Source organism: Opisthorchis viverrini (genome assembly GCF_000715545.1).
Source record: "Opisthorchis viverrini unplaced genomic scaffold opera_v5_506, whole genome shotgun sequence".
NCBI lineage: Eukaryota > Metazoa > Platyhelminthes > Trematoda > Opisthorchiida > Opisthorchiidae > Opisthorchis > Opisthorchis viverrini.
In genome coordinates this window covers 150,734-161,734 of record NW_008752169.1, presented here as the reverse complement: position 1 = coordinate 161,734, position 11,001 = coordinate 150,734, and the positions used below count along the sequence as shown (strand labels likewise).

The 11,001-nt window shown below is 42.0% G+C and overlaps 3 protein-coding genes across 3 annotated transcripts in view; 2 read left to right on the top strand and 1 right to left on the bottom strand.

Moving 5' to 3' along the window:
* T265_15448 (hypothetical protein) overlaps nucleotides 1-3,006 on the top strand; it is a gene marked incomplete at both ends in the record, with an annotated part of 105,296 nt that extends 102,290 nt beyond the window's left edge. The window contains one exon of the mRNA XM_009178157.1: nucleotides 2,837-3,006. Within this exon, the coding sequence (XP_009176421.1) occupies nucleotides 2,837-3,004 (168 nt within the window). The remainder of the gene's footprint in view (nucleotides 1-2,836) is intronic.
* A 724-nt stretch (nucleotides 3,007-3,730) lies between these two features.
* The window catches only part of T265_11488 (hypothetical protein), a gene marked incomplete at both ends in the record, with an annotated part of 135,833 nt that continues 128,562 nt past the window's right edge, over nucleotides 3,731-11,001 (top strand). The window contains one exon of the mRNA XM_009178154.1: nucleotides 3,731-3,784. Within this exon, the coding sequence (XP_009176418.1) occupies nucleotides 3,731-3,784 (54 nt within the window). The remainder of the gene's footprint in view (nucleotides 3,785-11,001) is intronic.
* Nucleotides 4,040-11,001, bottom strand: part of T265_11487 (hypothetical protein) — a gene marked incomplete at both ends in the record, with an annotated part of 33,319 nt that continues 26,357 nt past the window's right edge. The window contains one exon of the mRNA XM_009178156.1: nucleotides 4,040-4,222. Within this exon, the coding sequence (XP_009176420.1) occupies nucleotides 4,040-4,222 (183 nt within the window). The remainder of the gene's footprint in view (nucleotides 4,223-11,001) is intronic.

The window sequence follows — 11,001 nt, the reverse complement described above, 5'->3', positions numbered from 1 at the left end:
CTACGTAGGTCTGCACCCATGGCTAGGTTCTATGGTTTTATCAACAAAGTGCAATGAACATAAACGTAGATCGGTATAAACAGTGTAATTGTGGATGTTTTCAAATTCACGGTAAATGCGCAGACCAATGCTGACGGGAGGTGCAGGGTTTCGCGCCTCAGTAGACAGCTGAGACGACTTCCATGTTGTTCCAGTTTCTATCGTGGAAATAAATGAAGAAAATTGTATCGCGCTTCCAAGCCACGGCGATGAGAGAGTCCGAGGTGTACCATTCACGCCTTCTAGGGTTCATCCGAGTTTTCTAATATTACAGCTAAAAGTTTAAGTTTTCTTGAAAAGTGCTACAAAAACGATTTTCTAATGGATGCGAAGGGTAGCGCTTTACGAAATTCATCTTCTCATGACAACCCCCATCCTGAACATGCGGACGGGTGTTCGACATATAGATAAACGTCTGCAGAACATTTTTTAAATTTTTATTGACCCTGAGCAAGTCGCAAGACCATTGAAACCAATTCGCTTTGTCGCTCACAACTGCGTACAACAGGCAGTGCAGCCGCATTTGTCCGCGGTATCGACAAATGGACCAATCGCGTCTCGGGTAATCTGTATGACCTAAAGACTTTTGAATTAGCAGAAATTGCTGTGTGTTTTGGTTGATGGGGATACACTGGTTGCAGCTGATGAATATTCTGACATTTATTTGGGGTAGTGTATAGGTTGACGTATGTTTGCAGTGATTTCCGTGTAAATGTATGATGTTGTTCTTGCTATCTTGACCAAAGTAACTACCAGCATTGAAATCACCAATTTACAGAGAACCTATGTATTATTCCTCTTCATTGTTTTCTTAGTTGGTAGGGACCGACAAAAATACTTGTTCACAAACAATTATAACCTGAAAAAACACAAGATACGTTGGACTTGTTGGAACACGCTGTATTGTAAATGAGTCTATCAGAACCTTTCAACACCGATGCATCCTATCTGAGTTTTCATCGTAATGCTTTTAGAATGTCTGAGCCGTCTGGTTCTCCAGGACCATTTATGTGAATTAACAATGTTGTGTTTCACTTTCTTGCAAACCACACTTCACAATGTTCTCTGACAACATAGTTAAACACACCGATTCATTATTACAAATAAAATATAAGTTTATACCTCGACATCTGACAGATGCGTACATTGGGCGAATATAACATGTCGATCTGTAGACAGCCATATGTAAGGAAGTAATCTGTGTTCATTTACAACCATATACATGGACTAGTATGACGGTGCCATGCCAGGAAGTTTTTGCGACCAAGCGAGGGCGAATCTGCACGAGAAGATAAAGTGTAGACCAAATGCTTATAAGCTCCAGCCAACCGTTTGCATTCTGATGATGTCAGGTTAGGTTCCATAGCAAATATGTGTTTTAATTACGTATGTCTTTGGAGTAAACTCTCGACGCTTATCATCGGGTTGCCCTGTGGATTTCTCTTTGGATTGCGTCAAGCCTAAATATTTGAGGCTTTCAATGGAACTTTTTATGTTAAGAGCTGGGATCAAGATAGTCAACTGCGCCCTGTGCAGCCCGAAACGCGATCACTCACCTGCGGAATGGTTCAACAATCGTGCACAAATGATGCGCCTAATTTATGTGGAAATTTCCATCCATCAGCGGAATATTTCTGAAGTTTACCAAATGAAGATCATAAAGAAACCTGCCGGGCCACTTGCTGAACGCATCGACAAAAATAAGGACGTTTTTCTATTTACTTGTGTGGCAAAATCCACAGAGATGCTCGTCATTGCTCGTCATTCCTTTCTGAGGAAAAGTTTGTGGTTATTGTAAGTTTAGCACTTCTCGGACTGCTGCTCAAAATACACAGCTCTGACATATCTAATTCATGTTGTCACCCATACCGGGTCAGTAAACATAACAGCATTTCTCTGAATGCTCCATGTGGAACTACGGTAGGACGGTCGGAATGATGATTTTGTCACCAAAGGGAAGGTTGCCAATGGCAATATATAATGAGATGTCGTCAATAGGTTTGCCGTAGTTCTACTTGTAGATGGATTGTTTTCCAGCCAGAGTGATGGTACTGCTTTTTATTATTTCGAGCACCGAATCTTTTGGCGGCATTGCGTTCGTTTAATTCATGGGTTCCAGCGCTCAACGCATGTTTATTACTCAATGGCAGAGGCCACCACCACAAGTTTTTCGAGTCGATCAACGGCCCAGTTTGTGTCTATGTCCACTGCACAATCTGAGTTTTTATAGGAACGCAATCGCACAAATGCGATCGCTGGTATTCTCACCACACCAACAGGGGTTATGTTCCGTTTGAATTTGCATCCGCGGGCGATTGCTACGGGGTCGAGTTGGAAATACTCTCATTAAACCTGGATAACCCACTCTCCCACATGAACGCGTCGTGCTTAGGATTCAGAAAGCGATGTCACACGTCGGTTTGGTATTTCAGCCTACCATTCAAAATTATTCAATCCATCTCAATGACCTTGCCCTTATATCATTCTCTGATTGCGACTTATGATCGCGTATGAAAATGGTACACTTGAATTTGTACACAACAATGGTCGATAACATGAATTGCTTACATTCAATCTATCTGCTTGCTTATATTCTTTTCGCGCATGTTGTACGTATATCTTATTCATTTTCTTTCCATGGGACAATAGCGATTATGAAACAGATATTTGCGGTATAATTTTGTCGAAATCGAGACATTGCCTGATTTTGGTAAAAATAAGATAGAATACCTTGCGTCTTCCGTCAGAACAAGCTATCCGGCACACTCAATAGTCATCCTTGTCTGATTTTTTTCAGATCAAAAATATGTTCGTAACGCCCGACACACGGACAGACCGGCTAAACATCTCATATTTCGGCAAAATAACGCTAGAGTCTTCTCGTTATGCGGCCAATTCGATGCACTTGCACACTGGACACCAATATTCTCTTGAAACATCAGTGGCGCCCTCTGGTGGACAGATCTAACTGAAGTTATTGGTAAGATACAAACGAAAGGGAAATTTGAGAAAATTTATAAACCATGCAAACGTATGTACAGGGCCTGGCAATTAAGAATTAATCGTGGTCAGGATTTGACATGCACAGTAATCGATTTTGTGTTTCAAAGACGCACTTGGAGTATCGAGCAACTAGGATACACAGAATTCGAGAAGAGTTAAAAAACCGGGCAGCTCAGGAAAACGACAATTCATTTGTAGGATGAAACTGCACTGCGCACTGCGGCTACGTCCACTTGTGGAAAACAGATTAAGAATGGTCAAGAAAATTATCGGAACACCTCCTGTAGCAAACAATGGAGGGATGCGTTTCACGCCCAGCAAAATCCGGTGAACACAGATGGAGCTAACAATCTTTATTCGTCGAAAGGCTTCACCATAAGTACAATATGGCGCTTCGCCTTGGAACAGCGAGTGCACAGGAAACACTTCGGTGTACCACATATACAGTGAGCAAAATAACCACAGGGAATCAGCTTGAAACATGTTTTAACTTATTGTTTGTTACTGGCTCTCGGAATTACACCCCTATGACAACTAGGCGCTACCACACACGCGCGAGTATCGTTATACTTATATCTAAATCACAGTTCTAGCTAATTGTCGTTCTGGGGTGTGGTCGGCTCAATGGACAGATTCTCTTACTGGTATGTACCCATGTTGAGGTTTTCCGGATATATGTTGAAATAAAATGTTCAGTGCATTCTGGAAAATGCGATTTTCGGAAAACACGGAGAGCTTCGATGTAGGTTTCGCGTATTCAATAATTTTCGTAAGCGCCACCAAAAGCCTCTCATGCTGTTCAATGGCGAGACATGAGAGAGAAATAGAGGATCGTAAAAGCCCGGGTGCCTGAGTTGTCACCTACACCTTTCTCGTCAATCTGGAAAATTCTAGCAGCTTATTCCTGTCATATAAAATTGAGAAAACGTTACAATGTTGTGAGGCTATTAATCTTATAAACACACTACATCTAACAGCGCAAATGAGTACGGAAAAATTAAGCACTTTCTGTGGGTTCCGCGTAATCTGAACCATACGGCCATGATTCCGGGCGAAACGCGGCGTTTTTCTCAGATGGCCCATAGAGCCATCGGGGGGCTAGCACCTCCGGATAATTAGAGAATTTTGATTTGTTTTGATTGCACAGCCAAGAAAAAGTTTGTCCAGCGCAGACGGAGAGCTGAGCACTGAAAGAACAAAAATACCGCTATTGAAGTGCAACCCTAATTGGCCACGAATACTCCTGAGGTTTACAAAAGAGTGTGCAAAGTCCCAAAATCAATTTTAAGTTTAGAATGTCACCGGTTGGTGTGAGTTATCACATTATAAAAAGCAAAAAAATGTTCCAGGCAGAATCGTTCCAAGATGCATATTGGCTATCACTTAGATTTTTTCCACCGACTTCAGAGATTACAAAATTCACAGTCAGTGAAACTATGATTTTCAGCTTCGTTACTGCAGAAACCTGTTGTGATGCACATCTTCATGAGTGGGCTAGGAAAAACAATGCAACTTTTCAGGCGGTGGACTGATTAACAAATAATCTAGTTCGGTGGGGGAATTGATTATTTTGAAAGTATCGAATTATTCATGTTCTTACCCATATTCTTAACAGGTGAGGAAAATATACCTACCTGGTTTCGCCCAAATTTCAGCTTCTGTGTACAATCCGCATAAGTGGGTTCAGAGGACCAACAGAGTGCATGATAATGACATCGGTGCGCTGTTTTGATGCGAGTTCTCCGGCCGTACAATCACTAACAGCCGCGAAAAAATTCCCGTGGAATACCCAGTAGAATTTAATGTGTTAGGTTAATGGTTTTGCCGAATTGATATGGCCTGCTCAGCCGTCTTGTTTGCTTCTCTTCGGGCGATTCGGTTCTGATGAAACACATTAATATGTCTGCTGAACACAAGTTTGTTCCCTTGAATGATAACAATTTCGCATTAGGCTACAAACAATGGGGATTATTTGATCAACTTCAAACAGCGCTTTCGAAAATTATCTCCGGTTCTACAATTTGCCAGCTTGTTTTGGGATTCTCAGTCTCTTGCAAGGCGGGTTTCGCAAATTTCAGGTGAAGTTTTCTGAAGGTGATGATTGGCATTGAATTCCTCCTTTTGTAATGTGTTAGGCCTAAGTGATAGTGCTCAATAATCGCTTTGTCCTTTCATTGGTTTAAATCCATCTTGCAGTGTCCCGCCAACTAATTTGATAGTCTATTCGGAGGAACAGATTGAGCGATACTTTTGAAAGTTTACTTTGTGATTGTAGAAGATGGATTATAAAAACCTAAGATAAAGCACCAACCTGTCTTGGCTTTTTTGTGTCTACCTTGCAAATTCGCCATAAATGTCGCATCCAGTGTAACGACGCGGTCAACGCAAAACAGCTCCGTAGATCAAGAATTTGGTGTAATTTGCAATTTGGTGTATTTTGTGCAATCGTTTACTCCTAAGGAGAAGGCATTTGCCCAATTTTAACACTTATCTGATGCAACCATACACATGTTCTGGTGCAGTCAGTGACTACGCTCTGCCCGAAGCTGGCTTATCTCGCTATTTTTTATGGGATGAAAACATCTGCGTCTACCTATGTCTCCTCGATGGACATGCGAGGTTATCTCGTCGTGAATTATCTGGATATAGTTTTATTGCATGAAGTTTCGTTTCTTACTTTGTAGGAAACCGGCGATAGGTGTCAAAACAAAATTCGTGTGGAATGGATTTCCGAAATCTTACCTAGATTATTTCGTGGAACTGTGTGCTCTATTGTAATACAGCGAAGTTGTGGACATCAGCAAGGCCTTTGGGATCGGTTGATAAAAACATGGATTTTGAACCTCAAAACGCCTCGTTAAATATGAACTAAATCAGATAAATTCAACCAACTTGGTTGTTTTGGTACTAACCTACGAACGAAACTTGGCACCAGACTTTTGAATGATGCACAATTGGAAGACTCAGAGCGCCCTAAATCCGTGCGCGACAATCGATTCTACCGATAATCAACAATAGCCGCGTGTCTCACATTTTGACAAAATTAGGTGGTTTCTTCCAGATCCTGTTCCCATCAAAGACTAAAAACTCCAATTATTTGGTTGTTGCAGTGGACTGAAGTGCTGCTCATGTCTCTAGGTAGTGCTTACGTAAGCCGCGGAATAAATCCAAACTTATCTTGCTTACAAAGATTGTGTTAATTCGTGATGCTTAACTACAAAAGGAACCAATGAAAACGATTATATTGGTAGCCCTATTGCAGCATAAATGACAACCACACATGATGACGCATAGATATGTCTGGCCACTAGAAATATATTCCATTAGTTGCGAAGGCGATGTTAGATTTCAGCAGGCTGTGGTTGTGCAATGTGGTTCACCAGGCGCAATATACTATTTGTGTTGCTGGTGACGTTGGCTCGTTCAAGTGAGAACATTATATTAGATAACGTAGAACAGTTGTTTCACTCCCCAATTTTTAACACTAATTTCACGGTCAACCTTGTTGCGCACAGGGATGAGTCATGACAATTAACGTTTGAGTTAAGATGCAATTAAATTTCTTATTTTCAGTTAACACTCTAGCATTAGACAATAGAACATAATGCAGAACATAATGCAGAAATGCGCCACAGAATTTGATAAAATATAAGTGAGCAAATATTCCACAACTGACGACCATCAGGTGGTCCTTTCTAATTGCTATCTTGGTGAATTTTAAAGACTGGTACACAACCAATGCATAGTTCGCGGAATACATTGCCACCGGTTAAATATCCCCTATGAGGCAAAACGTTTGGGCCGCTCTACAACCGGCAGTGACAAGAAATTACTGCATGTATTCTTTCCTGCAAATCTACATCCAGTTGAAATAAATGGTTTGGCCGATGCCCATCTGGTTTCCGGGATCACAATGGCTGGACTATTTGCAAGTTATTGTAGAAAAGGGCTTTGTTTACATGAAAAACTCGTATAAAGAATCACACTTCCATGGAGTTTTTTTCACACATGAATGTTGATCTAATGAGGAGCTAAATGTTTAGCTAGCTGCTTTTTCGATTTTCAGAGCCATACGCTCCCTGCATTCTAACAAACTTAGTCGTGCTTCTTTCTCAATTCGTGGCATCCGTTTCACTCCAACAAAAAACTATTTTGTGAAAGGTATACACTGAACTGGCTTGCTGACTTTTCGGTATATCTGAACAGAATATGGCAACCAATACGTTCATTCTCGTTGCGTTCATTTAAATGGCCATATCCATTTTTTTCTTTTACTCAATCAATAAAGCAACATCTCTGTCATCTGGAGGTAAGAGGCCGTCGAAAAGTGTCCCCAGTGTGATCCAAGCGTTTTCTGTATGCCGGAAGATATCACATTTCCAATGGAAATTCCTATTTTGCTGTCGTACACGTAATACAAATACGATAATATAGTTTGTATTTCATAACGTGAAACTATCAAACCGGGAATCTAATATGAACCCACATGCTCCTAGAATCAGAAGCCTAATGTGCACTTAGTGCGAGCGAGATGCTGGTTTTCTTTTATTGCCCAGTAAGCGATTAGTGTTTTTTGTGAGCACGTGCACCGCAAGCTACTCATCCACCTGGAACCTCAAGAAGATAATACATGCCTTTTAGTTACCACCCTGATGTGTGGGCGCAATGACGCAATCCAAGCTGACGCATATCCATGATACATGAACAGTTAACTCATGCCACCAGGTCGGTCGCCTTGCATGCGTCATACAGCGTGGCAAGGAAGCATCCTCATTCACACGGTTGAATTGTCCTTGCTTGACTGGATACAAGATGATGGTGGCCTATGTGCGGTTTGTCTGGAAATATCTGTAAAACGGTTTCACGAGCGGTAAGCAGAAAATGCTTGTTTATCGCCCATGCACACGCCCTAACGGACGTTCGCTCGAACTGTTTCCGGAAGGGGTTTTTACGAAAATTGAATGTCCTGTTTCGGCAAGCTGGACGTTGGGCTATCGTGGTGCTTGCCGGTGGTCTGAATGCTAAGGTGGTAAGGCTTAGCATATCCAAAAATCGATTGTGAGATTGACATTGATTGGACTTGATAGGAGTGCTTCAACATTAAGCCGATCGCAGGATTAATTTATGCAGTACTACCTTTTGAAATGACCAAACTTTTCTGGCTGCATGATTTCCCCAAACGTCGGGCCAGCCGGAAATTCAGATCGACCCCACTGGCGTCAGGTACCGATGGTCCGGATCAAAACTGACTGCCGGTCGTTTTTGGAAAGTGTATGTGGATTCCGCTTGTACGCTTGTCCGAAATCGCTTTTCTGTGTTATCGGGGCCCATGTAATATTCGCAACATTTGCTTTGCAACTCGAATACTGGGAGATCCGCGTGTGACGCATCCTCAAAAGTATATCCCTCTTCAAACCTCACAGCGTCTTATGTGATTATTTACCGGCACGAGATTGTCACCCCCTTTTGTCGTGCTGAAACGTTTACCAGTGATTCGTCATTTACTGGCGCACGCGAGCTTCGGATTTCAGACCGGAAGTTGGGAATGCTCAAATATTAAAGTAATATCTCAACCTCTTCCGAACATAACGATAAGTTGTCAGATGTCAAGTGAAAGCCAAACGTCAAGTGAAGTCATACCATGGTTTGGTACAAGTCAATTGCTGCCAACAGATTGTGAGGTCTTGCTCCTCGATATGCAGTCTTGAGAACGCCACCCACAACCTATAGATAAGCACCTGAGGTTTTGGGGATATTTGCGGAAATTTGAAGTCGAACTTATTGTGATCGTTGTAGCAAAAGTGAGACCAATGCACGAGCTTGCAAGTCCCGGATCGCGTCGGACGATTTGTGACCACATAGCGCCAAAATTGTGGAACGTATCCCACCACAGAAGCTGCGTTGGTTGACGTATGCGTGACGTATGTCTGGCTCTCGTTTGCCAAAGGGAGCGGCATTTTCCTCACCCAACTTGGAGTAGCGGAAGCAGAGAGGTTAGACTATCACCGACTTGAAAGTACGGTGTGAAGGAAGTCACAAAGCGTTTGAACAACGTCGACTCTTAGGATGGCGACCGCGTGATTCACACTAGGTCTGGTTGGAGTCACTGCATGTCTACCGATGTTATTGGTGTGCTCGTTTTCAGTTTCTATCCAAATTGCCTAGATCACTGGTAGAAGGTGTAGGCGACTTGGAATGATTGCAGTAGGTTATCATGATATCCGTAACTGTGCAACTTCACAATTCTCTTCCAGAATATGGCGTTCAGCCTAATGGTGCTCGCACGACAGCGAAATATTGATGCTAAACAGTAATATCATGTGGTCAACCACGATGATAGATCTCTTAACGTCTTTGCGTTTGTTCACACCTTTCAGTCATGTGCTGGAGTTTTGAAAATCCCACTTGCAGAGCACCCAATGATTCATGAGAGCTTAGCAGGATTTGCGTTGAATCGGTCCTCGGTTGTATTCAGCCTATTCCGTTTTACCCTAATGCGTGGAAACCGCAAGGCATCCAAATTAGAGGCAAGCTCGTATGAGGTACTGGCAAAGTTGAAAATGAATGCATGTCTAATCTCACGGAGTGTGTCTCACCAGAAGCTAGGCCTTAGCAATATTTACGCAGCAGAAAGTGCAAAAAATAAACCAACAGTTCAGATTTTCATTGGAAAGCAGCAACTTCGTAGCAATCTGCACGAGCTAGCTAAAGAGCGCGTAGCCATGTGTAGGAGAAAATTTATTTTTGTCCGCCCAGAGCGATCGCACTGACGTAGAACGTACACCACGAAACAAGTTTGACGCACTTATCCTGGGCAATGCTTATTCCATCAGAGTGTCTTTGTTGAATGCTCTTCAAAGCTGAAGATTGCACGAAACATTCCCGAACGAACAAAAAAATGGTATAAACTTTGCTAATCCGTAAGTAGTTTAATTCACCATACGCTTTGTTGGGGTTGTCATACAGTGTCATTATTTTATCGGAACCCTCATCCAGGTGGCGGGATCTTTGTAACGCGTAGCAGAAATTATTTTTAGCTCGCACACTGGACAAAATCTAGAAGAATACAACCAGCTGGGTATAACAAATTTATCTATGAGGAAGCGCGGCATATGTTTGCCAGAAAACTGGAAGAGCGCTGGGCCGTCAGGTTTATTTTCATGTAAAATGTTGTAAACTAAATGACGAAGTACGATGACGAACCATAATGTTCCACGTTGTCTGAAATCACTCAGTATAAATAGCGATGATCTATTCCAATGCGTCTCCGGATTCTTATCCTTTTTTGAAAAAAAATGACTTGTGACAAACAATCTTCACCAACAGAACGTACGTATTTAGTATTCGTTAAGAACTGAATCACATCAAATGTATGTACTGTTTATGCGTTTTCTAATCGCTGAACAAGCAGTCGATGCCGTATACTTAAGTTTTTAATTTAGAATTATTCTGGGTAACTATGATCTGATGGTTCTTCTGGAAGATTTGAGATTCTTCATGTTTGTCGTCCACGGAAATATAACTTTTTTCGTTCAATTCCTGTCCGTTCATCAGCGACCAAAAGTTATTCCTTGCTACATGTGCCTTCACTGTTGATTATATCGCCCCGTATCAAATGAAGTGGAATATTTCCTAGATTAGCCCTAGTGTAGTCTCCATAAGTCACAAGACTGAAAAAGCTAGAAATGAGGCAACCGCAGGATTGCCATTGAGATGAACTACCAAACATATATTGCTTTTAAAATCAATGCGTATTGTAGATCACGCCAAAACTATATCGGCAGGGACTACCTGAGAGTTTCCATTTGTTCAATGTTCCTCCTATAAGTATACGGTGTTTGGGCAACAGTGCCGGCTTCCGCAAAAGATAGGCTTAATCGGCGCATACTTTGACGCTGGGCGGTACCGGTAATGAAAGTCCGTGTTGCACAATAAGAAATGGCGTTCAATCTGATTCGA